This window comes from Xiphophorus maculatus, chromosome 5 (assembly GCF_002775205.1).
Source record: "Xiphophorus maculatus strain JP 163 A chromosome 5, X_maculatus-5.0-male, whole genome shotgun sequence".
Classification (NCBI taxonomy): Eukaryota; Metazoa; Chordata; class Actinopteri; order Cyprinodontiformes; family Poeciliidae; genus Xiphophorus; species Xiphophorus maculatus.
This window is the reverse complement of record NC_036447.1, coordinates 7,999,782-8,015,616: the sequence shown is the minus strand read 5'-3', so window position 1 is coordinate 8,015,616 and position 15,835 is coordinate 7,999,782. Positions and strand designations below refer to the sequence as shown.

The 15,835-nt window shown below is 37.9% G+C and overlaps 1 protein-coding gene across 2 annotated transcripts in view; it reads left to right on the top strand.

Moving 5' to 3' along the window:
- The window catches only part of ttbk1 (tau tubulin kinase 1), a 63,060-nt gene that overhangs the window by 33,519 nt on the left and 13,706 nt on the right, over positions 1 to 15,835 (top strand). For both annotated transcript variants that reach the window (XM_023333820.1, XM_023333819.1), the window contains exons 11-14: positions 802 to 1,015; positions 3,266 to 3,438; positions 4,076 to 4,416; positions 5,118 to 5,299. In XM_023333820.1, coding sequence (XP_023189588.1) covers positions 802 to 1,015; positions 3,266 to 3,438; positions 4,076 to 4,416; positions 5,118 to 5,299 — 910 coding nt within the window. The remainder of the gene's footprint in view (positions 1 to 801; positions 1,016 to 3,265; positions 3,439 to 4,075; positions 4,417 to 5,117; positions 5,300 to 15,835) is intronic.

Genomic DNA, 15,835 nt, shown 5'->3' with positions numbered 1-15,835 from the left:
GATCTGTCTGTCTGAATGTCTGTGTGTCTGTCTTGCAGGCTACCTAGCTACCTGGTTAGCTAGCTTTCCAAAAGTACTTTTAATAATACAAATGAAGTCCAATATATTCCTGCTTATAATTTTTGAATGTGAATCAAATCTTCAAAAACTTATATCCTTGGATGATTCTGCGTCAGATAAATTAAACATCCTCCTAACATTTTAGTTTACTTGCAAAAACATTTTAAAACATGAAATATCTTCTTAAGAAAGCAACTGATGTTTTCAAAATGGCTCATTTTCCAGACACCACAAAATATTAACTTATAACCAAGAAACGTATGGATTGTCTTTTGGGCTGTTTTTGGAAGCAGTAGAAACCCAAACAGAAAACAGAAAACAAGCAAAATGGGAATTTTTCACTTTAATTCAAAAGGCTGTGTAGATCAGTGCAGATTGAACACTAGAGGGCGCTGATCAGAGTAATGCAAAACCTAATGTTAGGAAATAAGAAACATCTGAACCCATAACAACTTTTCTTGTGAGTAATTTCTTGTATTTATGTTCATCACCGTTAAATCTTTCTTCATATTCTGGTTTTATTGAATATTCAAAGTTTACTGGAAATCACACCAACCTATATACAGCGTTTGCTAGGAAATGTTAGAGATCTAAGAAATGTTTGGGATCCTTTGTAAAAGTGCGGGAAGTTTCAGTTTAAGCTGAATATTTTGCAGAATGCATTTTCTTTGTAAAAGAAGCATTTCTTTTAGTTTCTTAGATATTTTTTGTGAGGTAGTCTGGGTCTGTTTTTTGCTCCAGAGCCATTGTGACGCCGGTTCCTGGAGATCCGCAGAGAGAAAACACAGAAGACGGTCTGCGGGATGAACATTTCAGCGATCAGGAGAACGCGCCTCCTCCGCCGCCGAGCCGGCCTCCGGCAGAGACGGCCACGCAGCAGAACGTCGGGGACCCGGGAGAGGCCTGGGAGGACACAGACTTCAACCGCAACAGACTGAGGATCAGCCTTAACAAGGTCTGAATCTACAGCCTGGTTTTTGTTTTAACACTTTTTTATTTATTAAAAAAACTAACACAAAACAGAACCGGTGTAGTTATGGCAGAAGCTGAAGTGTGAAGCTCTTATAGAAAGAGAAATAATGATATCAAATAAATAAATGAATTAAATAAGAAGATGCTAGATATTAGTATTTCCAGTAAAATGCAAGTTCTCCTCTAAAGCTGCAGTATGGAACTTTTCTAAAATGTAAAAACCAAAAAAATTATAAAGACTTCTTCATGTTTATGACTGTGTCATGCCAGTCTTATACTTTCCCCTTAAGTGTTGCCGAACTGTCACTATGTCGTAAAAGTATATGAGACAGATAATCTGTGAAAATATCAAGCTCCTCTGCTTTCTCCCCATCAGTAGAGCCTGTTGTGATTGCTAAGGCTAATTAGCATGGTCACATATGATGGTGGATAAAAGGTTTTTCTTTAACAATGAGTTGTTTTTCTGCCATTAGCACATTTACGAGCGAGTATATGAGGTTGATTGACAGTGCTAAGACCCTCCTCCTGGCTCTGATTGGTTGTTTTTGGCTGGGAGCGGTGGATTTCTTCAGACATTAGCAGCACAAGGAGGAAGTGGAAGAGATTGAGAGTAATCTGTCTCATATTAAACTGTCACATTGTGGTGCCAGTTTTAACAAATTTGTGAACTTATTTTCTTTTTATAAAAGTTTTATATTGTATCTCCACTGAACAGGTAGTCCACCAGAGGTCGCCAAAGGGCCTAAAAGCTTTTCAGTTTTGCTATTAATTTTACACATATACAGTGAGCCCTCGTTTTTCGCGGGAGTTACGTTCCAAAAAGAACCAGTGATAGGCGAAATACATGAAGTAGTAACCTTTATTTTTTTACAATTATTATAGAATGAAATACTCCATAATACATTGAAACCAAAGAACAAAACCTTTTTACAGGCCCAAGCATTTGTTTAACAAATAAAAGTACTGTATAAACATGTTTTTTTTTTTAAACAAATAACTACTGTACTGTAAAATAATAATTTTAATCATCAATACGAACTGAAAGCTTCAAATTGCGGAGATCAGCACCACCCCACTGCAACCCGAGTCATTGGATCAGAACGGGAGAAAATGAAAAATGATTATGAAAAAAAATACAAAGTACAGTAGGACAAATAGTGACTCACATGTATTTCACTGCTCTTCTGACTGAGCCGCTGCATCCTGACTCCGCTCTGTAGCGGTTTTTTTCTTTTCATTTTAAAAACATGGCTTTTTACATTTATACAGAAATTTTCATTTTTTCCTTTAATAAATACAATTCACTCTCAAGTTAAGCTAAAAGAAGATAAGAACAAGGATATAAAAACAAACATCTCTGTATGTTAAAAGTTGAGCAGGACCGGGGTGACTCCTTAAAAAGTCCGTAGCTGTCCCGTCCTTCCAAACAGCGCTTGGTGCTCAGAGGGGAAACCTCCCCGAAGCTCCTTCCCTCCTGCCTCACCCGGAGGGCCAGGCCGCCGCTGCTTGGACCTCTGTTCTTGGACCTCCTTTGTCCACGGAGGCGCAGGCGATTTTTCTTGGTGGCTGTGTCCTTGGCTCGCCACCTGCAGCTCCTGATGTTGATCTTCTTGCTGCCGCCATCCAGCTCACAGCCACGGGGGGCATCTGCCTGCGCCTGCTCACCAGCAAGTTTCTGGAGGTCCAAATGGCGTCTTTGATGGTGGGTGAGCCACATCTCAGCGAAGTCCTTCTTCGGGATTGTCTGGTGGCTCACCCCGTACAGCACTAGCTGTGGTTCGAGGACCTCCCTTGCTGGCAAGTGTGGGAATTGCAAGGAGCTGGCCTTCGCCCACAGGCCCACAGCAGCGCTGCACTCCCACAGCAGGTGCCTCACTGACTCCGGCGTGCCACAACCGGGTCGGGGGCAGATGAACGTCGGTGACATGCCGCGGGAGTGCATAACGGCTCTGACCGGGAGGATCCCATGAGCCACCATCCATGACAGGACAGGTTTAGCCAATCAGAATGCAGAACACAATGCATGATGCAAATCTGTGAAGCAGCGAGACCGCGAAAGGTGAACCGCGATATAGCGAGGGTTCACTGTACTTTCCATTAGAATATTTTCAAATATTTTTATGTACCGTTGAGTTACCAAAATTTATCACAAATCCAAATTTTCAGAATAATTGAGCTGTTTGTTATTGGTTTGTTGCTGTTTGTTTTTAATTGGCTTCATGTTGTTTCTCAGGGAGCTGAGGAAGATGAGGCGGGGCGAGGGGCCTGTCCGGTGTCGCCAGTTCGAGGAGGAGGCCCGGAGTCACCGACAGGTCAGGGTCGGTCTTTACGATACCGTCGGGTCAACAGTCCAGAATCTGATCGCCTGTCTGCTGCTGAAGGCCGAGTCGATGGCTATGGACAGAGGTAACTAGACTGTAGCTGCATTTCCATTACAAATGTGCACAAAACTTTGTCAATACTCTGCTAATGTCAAAACAACACAAATTTGCAATTTCCATTAGATAAGAAACACAATTAAAATCACGACTGAATAGGTTTGTCAGTAAAAAACATCATCCTACCACTACATCCTGTCGTCTTCTTCATTGTGGCTTGCGGCGCCAGTGGTTGTGTGTGGAAATTCAATGCAAATATTGCATGAAAAATAAAAATAAAAATTACTATACCATGGGTAAAATATCTTGTTACAAGTGAAATAATCTGCCAGTGAGACCAGTACTTTTTCAAATCAATAGTAAGGAATTATTAACGTAAACAAACTCCTGTATCTTGCTGAAAAGTTATTTGTAAGTTATTTTTTTTGTATTTCAAGTGTACAAAGATATTTCAACTGGAGACTAGGCCCAAAATACTGTTTATGTAACGATGGTACCTGTAAAAATGCTAAGGTGAACACATATTTTAATGGGTTTTTAACTTTTATTGGACAGTAGTGTTGTTTGAGGTAAAAGTTAAGATTTTGTGTTTTTTCAGTTTATCTAAATCAAGTAATTAAACCTTAAACACATCAGAGTCACATGACGATTTGTGTTTCCTCCAGGTCTAGGATGGACATGCTGGGCTCTCCTTCTCGTCACGTTTACTCCTCCCAGCCCGCTCAGATGCTCTCAGTTGACCCCGGTTGCCGTGGTGACCGTCAGGCCAGTGGGCGCCAGGAGGTGTCGGCGGCTTCTGTTGACCAGGAGGCGCACAGCAACGCTTTCATCCGGTCCGTCCCGCTGGCCGAGGAGGAGGACTTTGACAGCAAAGAGTGGGTGATCATCGACAAAGAGGCGGAGCTACGGGACTTCCACCCCACCACGTCAGGAACCACTGACGAGGAGCCGGAGGAGCTCCGCCCCCTGGAGGAGCAGGAGGAGAGGAGAAGGCTCAGGGCTGGAGGTAATGTTGCCAAATTAGTCCCCTTTTGCAAAGTCACAGTAAAAAATATGAAGGGGTTGTATCAGGGCTGGGCAATAAATCGATTTTATTGATTAATCAAATTTTCGGTTCCAAAAAAACCACCTGCTTGAGGGCAAAAAACTGCTCACCATTGATAAGTAGAATCGTCTTTTTGTCCTCCAACGTTGTTTTCTGAACGTCTGAAATTTCTGAATTATTTATTTATTTATCTATTTATTTATTTATTTCTGAAGTATTTGGGCCAGGCTAGGATTTGTTTTTGTTCTGTCAATTACGAGAATAAAGTCAGTAGGAGAATGAGGTAGTAATTTGAACTTGAGATTGTGAGCTTCTTATCAAGTTCTACTTTGGTATTGCTTTTACAGATAAAGGAATTGGCAGATTATTTCACTTATAACAAGACATTTTTCCCATGTTATAAGTGAAAAAATCTGAGTTATTAACTTAAAATAAACTCCTATTTTTAGATGAAAAGTTATTTTCAAGTGTCTTATTTCAAGTGTACTAAGATATTTGCACTAGAAACTAGACCGAAATTACTTGGTAAAATTTCCTGTTTTTGCAGTGTAAAGGCTTCAGACCCCTGAGGTAGGGGAGAGGTTAAGCTGCAAGTGGTACTGATGGATTAGATCACCCTGAAAAATGAAAACAAAACACTTCAACATGTGGTTTTCCTGCAGGAGGGGAGTTGGTGGTCCGTCCCAAAACTCACACCCGTGACAGCAGCCGCGGGATGCTCACACTAACGGAAGAGGAGGCGTCGAGAAGAAGCGGCGGGAGCCCGGCTCAGTCACCGTGCCACTCACTGCCGTCGGGACGCCCTCGCAGGAGAGAGTCAGAGCCCACTGGACCTCAGAGACCGGTAAGAGACCCAGTCATCCAGTCAGAGGAGAGAATCTGGCAGCATGCGCTGGGGGTGGACAGATGAGCAGAGCGATCTGCTGCAGCCCACGTTACCGCTACAGCTCGTTTTTCCACTTCCAACATGCAGTTTAAAGGACAACTCCAGAAAGAGACTACGTTTTGCTAATTCCCATGTTTTGTCCTTTAATTTTACCATCTGGCTCATAATCCAATTGAAGGCAAAAATATTTTATCAGTCAGTCAAGTTTATTTGTATAGCACATTTCAGCAACAAGGCAGTTCATCATAAAAACACAAAAATACAAAATCTTAGAATACAGCCAACAACTGAGAACACCAGTAAACATTTTTGCATTTTGTCAAGTGCCATTGTTACACATCACATATGTTGGTCAATGTTTAATTTATTGTGTTTCAAAAGCAACTCTAAACAGGTTGAGTTTTAGTCTAGATTTAAAGTAACTTTTTGTTTCAGCTGTTCTGCAGTTTTCTGGAAGTTTGTTCCATATTTGTGGTGCATAGAAGCTGAATTCTGCTTTACAAATAAAATTTTAAATAAGAGAAATAAGGTTCAACATTAAGATGTCAAAAGAATTAAACGTTATTGGAGGGTGAGTAAGTGATGCTTTAAACTTTTCATCTAATTTTTGCGTCATTTGTTCAAATTTATATTAGAAATATTTACTCGTGGCACCTAGAGGTACATCCAGCCAATTCACATTAATGTTTTATCAGGCTAATTATCAGGACATTGGCTGTGTTATTTTATCTAATGCATTGTGAATCATTTATATTTTACTCTACCTGCATTTTATTTATTATTGTAATATGCAGCAGAACATTTGCTATTATGCGTTTCCCCAAATAAAATTTAGCAGCATATGAAGCAGCTAATGCTTTGGGAAATCAAGAAACAGCTAATTAAGTTTACAGACTAATTAAAACTAACTAACTCAGTGATCAGAATTTCATTTTTTTGGCAGAAATACAGGGATGGATTTTATGGAATTTCCAAATAAAAAGACTTCCCTTGCTGAAAGTGGATTACAGACAACCCACTTCCTTTTGGGATATAAAGCAAAACATCTGGATTCAAGTTGGAATTGTCCTTTAAAACTACCATAACCATGAGAAGCTAACGTACTCCTGCTGGAGTGTGCTTGCAGCTTTATGCAACTCTGTTCAGCACCTGAACACACCTCACATACATGTGGATCGTCCACCAGACTGTCCGTTACAGTTTGCAGACTAGCTAGCACAATGATTATTTCTTTGTCAACTTGTAAACAGAATGAGACGATTTTTGCTCAAAATAAAAAAAATGTTACAATCAGTGAATCCACCATGCATTACAAAGTTGCTCTAACAATAACACTCTTCAGTGTGGATTCTGTTATTGTGTGAATAGGCCTTAAAGTTAGCTGAGGATGCGTAAAATGAATTCAGAGGAAACACAAAGATATTGGAAGCCATTTTGAAGGAAACCTGTGATTTATTTAAGCTGCTATAGAGAGAGAGACTTTTAGCAGGCAACAGGAAGGCTAAATATGTTACAGTTAACTTCTGAATGTCTTGAATGTACTGTATTTGGAAATGTTAGCAGCCTTTTTCTTTAAATCATGGTTAAAGTAAAGGTCTGCATTCCCTTATGAGCTGCTACTGTCAGTTTAAAATATGAACTCTGATCATTTTGTCTTTTTTAAATAGTAAAACCCTGTTTTTCCACAACAGCTCTCTAGTTTTATAATAAGTAGTGAGCATAGTTCTTTTAAACAAAAGTTCTTAAAAAGAAAAAATGGTATCTTTACATTAAACAAAAAGAAAAGATCTGCAAGACTCCAATCGGTGCACCTCTTCTTTTAAGCAACAGCATGTAATTATTGGAGATTTCAGAAAGTTACTATATCTCCAAAGAGTTTTATGGTTAATATCTTTGCTTGCTTATTATCTTCTAATCGCAAATCTTTCAAATGCAGCTTTTAGTTTTGGACAGGCATATTTATAAATTAGTAAAAGTTGGTGTTATTCACTGCTAGCCTTCAATCAGGGAAAACCTGGAAGCCAACAGAATTTGTTTCCATTTATTATTCTTGATCTTTTTCACAGTTTGTTCTCAATTTTTGAGAAACATTGTCTCTGAAAAACTTGATTTTATTAGAATTGGTTACCAGCTTCTTGAATGTTTCCCCTGGTATTCTGACATGTATGCTTGGCAATGAGCTGCGAATCTCTGAAGTTGAATCAGCCAATCTCTAGCTCCCTCCACAGATTCTCTATCAGGTTCAAGTCAGAAGGAAAAATGCAAGAAATGTCAAATTGAAGTTTATTTAGGCCCAAATCTGCAAGGGCTGTGAATAATTGTTGCTGTATTTCTACTGTGGAGTATTTTAACAGTTGGAAGAGCGTTTCTTTAGCGTTTTGCTCTCTGTTTGGACGTTACTACACCAAGAATGCGCCTTCATATTGGTATAAAGTGTCTCTCAAAAACATACATGAAAAATCACAGGAAAGTCGACTGAAGTCTGTTTAAATGAAATTGTAGCTAATTTTTAACACTGATTTAGCTCGCACATAGAGAAGACCTGAATGTTGTGAACTAATGCTAATCCACTCAGTAAATTTATTTGTGTATTTGCTGTTTACAAAATGAGCATAAATGTTAACCTGAATGGTGTGGCTGGTTCGTGTCTAAGAGTCTTGTGATTCATAAGAACTGTCCAGATGTGAGGACTTCTTGGACTCTGTGATAAAGCTTGTGGACGCTGACGATGCTCTGCTGTGTTTTCTGAAAATTTTCACACTTGATGTTAGAACACTGTAAAACATTTGAAGGTGGTTTAATTTGAAAATGAAAGTCCACCTGCTGCCTTGAAAATGCAATTGAAGTCAGCAAGAAAATTGTTTTGGTTTTAACTCAGACACTAAAGTTCATGAAGTTGATTTAACAACAAGAGACATGTTGTCTAAACATTGTTTTTTAAGTTAATTAATCTTGAATTGTGAGTTTTGACTTAAAGCTGGAATTTAAACCAAATAATTATTTCACAATATGTAAGAAAAAAAAACTGCCCTCACCTGGTTAAAGAGCCACATTTCTCTATTATTTTACTCACAATATAAAGTTAAAATAACAACTTATTTTACTTCAGAATAATTTAAATTCCTGTTTAAATAGCATGAACAAAATTTCTGATCTGATAATGAATTTTGTTAAACATCACATTTAATTCTGCTCAGAAACATTTGGTGTGAACAGAACATAAAAATTAACATTTGCCTTAATAAAACACAGGAGTCAGATCTATGTCACGCACTTTCATTTCACTCACTGTGCAACACAGGATACAAAAACATGCCGCTGAGCACTCTGGGAAATTAAAACTAAACGCTAACCTAAAACATGTACTTTATTCAACTTTTGGAGGTTTGACAAAATTAATAAAACGTCAACACAACTTATTGTTGTAAGTTTATCTTTTACAAACTCACAAATTTAGGTTCACAATCTATAACTCACTAAATTTATTTGTAGACACAACTAAATGTGGCTCAAATGTTTTACAGTGTAGTTCTGTCAGTAAAAGCATGGAAACGTACTGTGACATGAAACCTGCACTATATCATATAATTAACGTTACACTGGAAGAAAACACTATCTGACTGAGTGCCGGCGGTGGGAGAAAATAAGTGTGTCTGTGTGATCCGAGTGGTTTATTAAATATAACGATAGATTTTTTTTTAGCTGGAGTGTTTTATTGGTTGTAAGGATGAATGTGAAATCATAATTATAGTTACGGTTTTAATGATTCTGTAATGATGAAATTGTTCCTCTCAGTGATGCAACATATCTTTGAATTAAACTTTAAATTAAAACAAAGATTTGAACCTAGAACAGATCACAGTTAATGCATACACAAAGTTTGGGGATTTTATTTATTTAATTTATTTTTTTAAATCAAGGCGATTTATTAAATAAAAAGACATCAGGTTGTTAGGCAGACTGTTTTGAATGTTTCAAATAAAGACATGTTTATTGGTTGGATGTTCATGATGAACTGAACGAAAGGTTTGAAGAAAGTTCAGTTCCTTTTAAATTAAAAAAATATTTATATTTTTCCCAAAATTAAGTTAAATGTCGGTGTGACTTATGTTAGCCAAGTATCCTCAAAGAGTCTGTGGATCTCTGGTAGCAACCAATCTGTAGAGGCCTCTGGCTGAAAACTGTCGATGTACAACTGTAATGATATGCTAACAGCTCAATTTCTGAACACCAGAGACAATATTCTATGGATATGTGTCCTGGATGACACCATCAGTTCTTATCAAGCACTGCTAATCCATCTCATTTGCTTTTGCCACTTCTACTTAAATCTCTGACTGGTTTGGTTAGAAAACCAGGCAGAGACATTAGAGTCAGAGAAATGATGTCGCCCATTATGATCTAAACTTCCTCCTCTCTCTCTGCTCTGAATCCGTGAAGCCTTCGTTTCAAATCGTCTGGGATCTGAGGTCATAGTTCAGACATTATTTGGGCTCTTTTGATGCTTGCAGGTGTAACAATATTACATTGTTTTCACAATTATCCACCGTAACAACAAAGGTAAAACATTAACACCAAAAATCCTTCCAGCTGCACAGCATCCAAAACCAGAGGGAATAATTGTCAACGCTTCAACAACAAAATGATAAACAAAGTCTATAAAAAGAATACATTTGCAAATTTTGCACTAAAAAATGTTAAAAGCAAAGAACCATTGCTTACGGTTTGAGCAGACTCTTACTGTGTTTAGTCTTAAAAAAAGCACATCCCAGTGAATTATTTCACTGGGATGTGCTTTTTTTCATTTTCTTTTTTGAAAATCACACAGCAGTCAACTGTTACCAGATTCTCAATATTATTTTAATTGGATGTGAAAAAATTTGCGTATCGAGATTTTTTTTGGTGTCGTCAGGGGTTCCAGACCGTGGCACTAAAATTACAATTTCATCTAAATTCACTGCATTCTTCAATTATAATGGGCCAAAATTTGAATAATTATTTACCCAAACAAAAACAAATGGATCTGTTTAGCATCTGAAAAATATGCTAAACAAACAACAAGATTTGCTTGTTGTTTGATACAGCAGGTTAGTGCACAGGCTAATTTTCCTCTCCACTCGATTAGCCTGTTTAGCTTAGCGTAGCTTAACTGGATTTTAAATCCATTATGCTAACTCTATTCATTTTATCAACATAAAGTGAAAATTATTGAACCATTATAGTATACAAATTGGAAACTGCTGTTTAATCACCCCCTTTCTCTCCTTTATGTTGTGCTTTTTCTTTTTGTTATTATTAAATACATCAACCTACCATTGAGACTAGAGATGCAAATACATGCAAATAATTGCATGTATTATGCAGTACATAATACATTAAATTAATATGTAATATCAATTGCATATTAATGGACATTAATATATAATGTTAATTAATATGTAATGTCAAATTTTTTAAAAACTTGAAACAATTAAGAAATAAAACTATTAATGGGGACCTTCTGTCACAATGACATGGAGTTTGCACAAAACTCTGATCATGAGCCACTTGGCTGCTTCTCTGATTAAAGCTCTCTTTGCCTGGCCTGTCAGTTTATGTCAGGGTTGTTCAAAGGGTGGAATGAGGGCCATTTGTGGCCCCTACACCTATTTTGAGCGGCCTCTGACTGCAATTCAAGAATAATACAAATTTAGCCCCCCAGCACAAGTGTTTGATATAGATGGGAGCTTTTTTATTGGTATCCATTTTATAAGTATCCATCTTTAAATATACGGACTTAGATTGATCTAAATCTTGTTTTGTTATTGGCCCAAACTGACTACATTTTTGCCATTGTTTTAAATAAACACCTGACATGTTTCCTTTAATCGGGCAAATCTAAAAAACCCTTTAAGTTTGGGCTCTACAACAGTTTACACATCTCTGTTCGACAAAAAAAATCTGACTACTTGATTTGTTTAATTAAACATTTACAGTATCGAGTGAGTAAAAATAAATTACAGCACAAGTTTATTATAGATATGACATTTTTTTGGCCCTAGAGTCCTTTTGACTTGACAATTTTGGCCAAAAAGGTTTGTACACCCCGGCTTTAAGTGGACGGCCATGGCTTGGTGGGTTTGTGGGGAAGTTTCATAGTCCTGTTACTCTGTGAAGCGTTTAAGATATTCCTTTATAACCTAAACCCACTTTAATCGGCCCTGACTCGTCTGCCTGCTGTGTTCCTCCGGCTTCATCAGGTCAGCTGGATGTAAACTGGGTTTAAACACCTAAGAAAAATAGATTTTAATGTTATATAGTCATAGTCTATAAATTCAAAAGTTAATTTATTTAAATAATTCAGTTCACTAAGTGAAACATAACATAGATTAATAATTACAGACTGTTTTCAAGCCTTTATTTCTGTTTAATTTTATGCTTGCAGCTCATGAAAACACATTTAAGATTAAAATCTATTAGATTAATAAAAATATTTTTAAAAGTATGTTTAATATCCTCTTAAATTTTATTTTCAGACTTATACTGACCAAAAAAAAACACTTTATCAGAGTACATATTCTAATAATTTACTGAATATTCCTCTTTTTCTTTCTGCATTTTTCTGAATTTGGTTTTCGTGTGACGCTCTATTTGGAGAGTTTGTTTCGGAGGAAAGAGGAACGCGTGTCGCCAGTTACTCTATGACCTTTACCTGGATTTCACATTGTGTTTCCATTTTATTTTCCTTCTGCAGGATTTTCCTCATGGGTGTGGTGATTTCTTGTTTCTTTATGCATTTTTATCATTTAGTTTCACTTGTAAATTTCTGTCACCATTTGACTCCATCCATCATGCGCTCTTCCAGTTAATTATTGACACATCTGGTCCTCCATACTCGGTGGCTGTTGTTTGAAGGCTGGATGTTTTATGCCAGTGTGAAAATGAAAATGTGTGCACAGATCCGTTAGCAAGCTCTGCTTCATTTTTTTATTTTTTCGTTTTTTTTTTTTTGCTTGGCCAACTGTCACACTAGATCATAACCAACCTCGTCTGCCACCAACCATCGAGGACCGCAGTTTTTTTTTCTTTGTTCCTCCTCTCCAATTCTTTACCCCCTTCCACATAACTACTGATGCCTTTGCCCCCAACTTATCGCTTTAAAAGTACACAGTATGTCAAGTTTGACTCACCTGAGGAGACAAAGAAAAGAGCGAGGGGGCCATTGGGATCAACACAAGAAGAAATAAAGTGATGTTTCGGGGTAAGCACAGTTTAGGACTAGTCCTGTACCTCTGTTTTCTCACTCCGTTTTTGTTTTTCCTTTTTCTTCTGTTCAGACATTTTTTTTTTGTTTTTATTTCCCCCCTCTTCCCTTCGTTGTGTGTCTGTTTTGTGTGCTTGATGACTCCATCTCTCTCTTTTAAGTTCTCTGATTTGTTTGCATCTTCAGTGGTAACTTTTCCTTCAGAACGAAAAAGCCGAAACCTGTCGAGGCTCAGGCTGTCGTAGTTTAGTGAGACAGTGTGTGCAATGCTTGTGCTGGTGACTTTTTGTTCCTTTAGCGTGCTTCTTTGTGGGAGAAATGTTTCCCTGAACTTTTTTATTTTTTCAGATTAAGGGATGCTAGTCTGACTAATCACAGCTAAAACACTTAAACGCCCCCCTGTTAGGAGTTTTCTTCAGTTTCTAACTAGTAATTATGAAAAGCAGCTGTAGATAGAGCCAGAGTTACACCAACATCCCCTCAGCTTCTCTCACCAGGCTCCTCCCCACATGACCTTTGACCAATCAGCTGCAGGCTTTAGATATGTGAAAGCATCCACCTGCTCTCTCATGTCTAATGTCTGTCAGGGAGGGGGAGGAGACATAAACAACCTGTTTAATAAGTGTTTTTAATGTGAAAAGAGTCCATTTCCACTCTTTAACCTCCTCTTCCTCCCTCTGTCTGATTGGTCTTTTTGCAGTTGGAGGAGGACAGACACCAAGCACGGCCCAATCAGCTGAGGAGGCTGGCCTCCTACGTCTTCTCCTCCTCCACCCTGGAGACGGAGCAGTACCCCCACGCTGGAGGCAGCTTCATCCAGAGGAGCCGCTCGGCCGAGAGCAGCCCCGCCCACGCCACGTCCGCCACCGCCTCGGCCCGGCGCCGGCACGCCGGCACTCTGCCGATGCCTGGCAGCCCACGGAGCCGGCACTCAGTTCTGAACGTGTCGAGGTCGCAGCTGCAACAGATGCTAGCCAGGCTCATGAACAAGAACAACAATAGCTGAGAGGACTGAGAAATGGACTCAAAACACACACACACGCCCCCCCACCCCCCCACACACACATACATATATATATATATATCTATATATATATATCTATATATATATATATATAAATATATATATATATATATATATATATATATATATATATATATATATATATATATAGATATATAGATATATAGATATAGATATATATCTATATATATATACATACACACATGTAACATACACAGATGTGTACAGCCATAAATTCCGAGATGAACAGAGCACACAAACAGAGAGATGCAGGAGTGGTCAGAGAAGATTTTGAGCCTGGGGCTGAACTTAGCCACTCTTAGGTGCTTCACCATTTAAAGTTACTTCTCATGCAAATACATTTGTAATGGCAGCAGAAGGAAAAAGTTTTAAAAAGAACTCCCAAAATACACTAATTTACAAGAAAATGGTCCAAAATAATAGTGTTTTTGTGTTTAATTGTCTTTAATTTCACCGCCACACTAATTAATGTTCTGATCCAGAATGAGATTCTGATTGTTAAAATAATAAATCAAAATACTTTATTTAAAACAGAAAAAATTACACCACTGCTACATTTATGAGATATACTGATCATCAACAGATGATATGTTTATTTTTGATTCATAGACTCATGTAGAATAACCTCCATTTAGCAGCGGTTTTTAGTGCTAATTGAGTAGAATATCATACATATTTGCTTTTCTGCTCATTATAGACTAACATAAGTATAACCAGATGATATTAGCTGGTTTGTTCTTCAGATTTTACATCTTGACCGCATTTCCCAGCCTGAAATGTACCCAAACAACTGAATTTGTTTTTCTGTTAAGCATGAAAAACAACTTATAAGCCTTGGAAAACTCTACTTTGTCACTTTCTCTGGCATTAAAGGGAAGTTAAGATTTAATAATGGTGTGACAGGAAATGTTAGCAGGTTTAAGACTGTAACTTTCTAAAACCTCGATGTATTTTCGTACCACTGACCAGCCCATGCCAAGAGTAGGGAATGTATGAGAAATATAGAGCATTTGGCTAGCAAGAAAAAAGAGTTTTTTGGGTTTTTTGCATAGATACCACCTTGCCAGCTCTGTAACATCTTACACAGATATGAATGTGCACATAAACCAATACAATCGCAGCACACTGGAAGGTCATACAAGCCATATCACCAACACCCAGCGGTACAGCTGTGTTAATAAACACACAGATTCATACATCTACTCAGACGTAGCTCTAGAAACTGTTTTTTTTTATTAAGAAGGAAAAGAAGAGGATTGGGGGAATTTTGAGAATATTTTTCATGCAATAAACTCCAGAAGCCACTCAGCAACGCCAAAGTTGCGCTCGCCACAGACGTGGCAGGCTGGTGGAAACAATGTGAAACTGAAGACTTCCCGTTTTGTGAAGAAGAGGAGTTTGAAACCGAGTGGGGCTGCTAAGAGACTGTTAAGCTTTACAGTTTTTTTGTGCATTATTTATTTATTTACTTATTTTTTATTCTGTCATCTTTTTTCGCCTAAAACGGAGGAGCGATCGTAGAGGTATGCAGGTCGTCCCAGCGATCGAGCCTTTGCACGAAGACTTTTGGAGTCTCGACATCCCACTCACAGAGCAATACGCTGCTGCTGCTGCTGCTTCACATTATGTCTTTACCTGCACAAAACCCAGTAATCCAAGTGTCTCGTCCTGATTCCTGCCTCATTAAATGTTTTGTGTGAAAGCAGTGAACTGTTTGGAAAACGTCTGTCTGAAGGTGTAGGAGGAGATTTACAGTAATCTTAGATAGAAACTGAAAGTAAAGCAGAACAAAAATGTCACATAAAGCAACAAAACAAAATCCTGGCACTCTTTAAAACAACAAATTATTGTGGGAGATTACACACTGGCATTAAATACAGTTTAAAGACGTACTAAAGACATAATATATGTTCTAAGTAAAAGCAACTCATAACTTCAGTAACTCCACAACAAGAATAAATATAAAAACAGTCCAAACCAATGAATAGTCTGAAACAAGGATGTCATTGTCATTTTGGGCCATTTCAAAAATCTGAATTTTCTTAAACCAATTAAACTGTTAAAAAATCACTAATCAGCTGTTCCTCCAGGGTTTTGATTGTTTTAGTGTTTTTTTTTGCTATCAAAATCACAAATCTTGTGGTGATTATTTGGAAATATTTGCGCTAATGTATGATGTTAAATGTGACTTTTTATTATGCGCCGT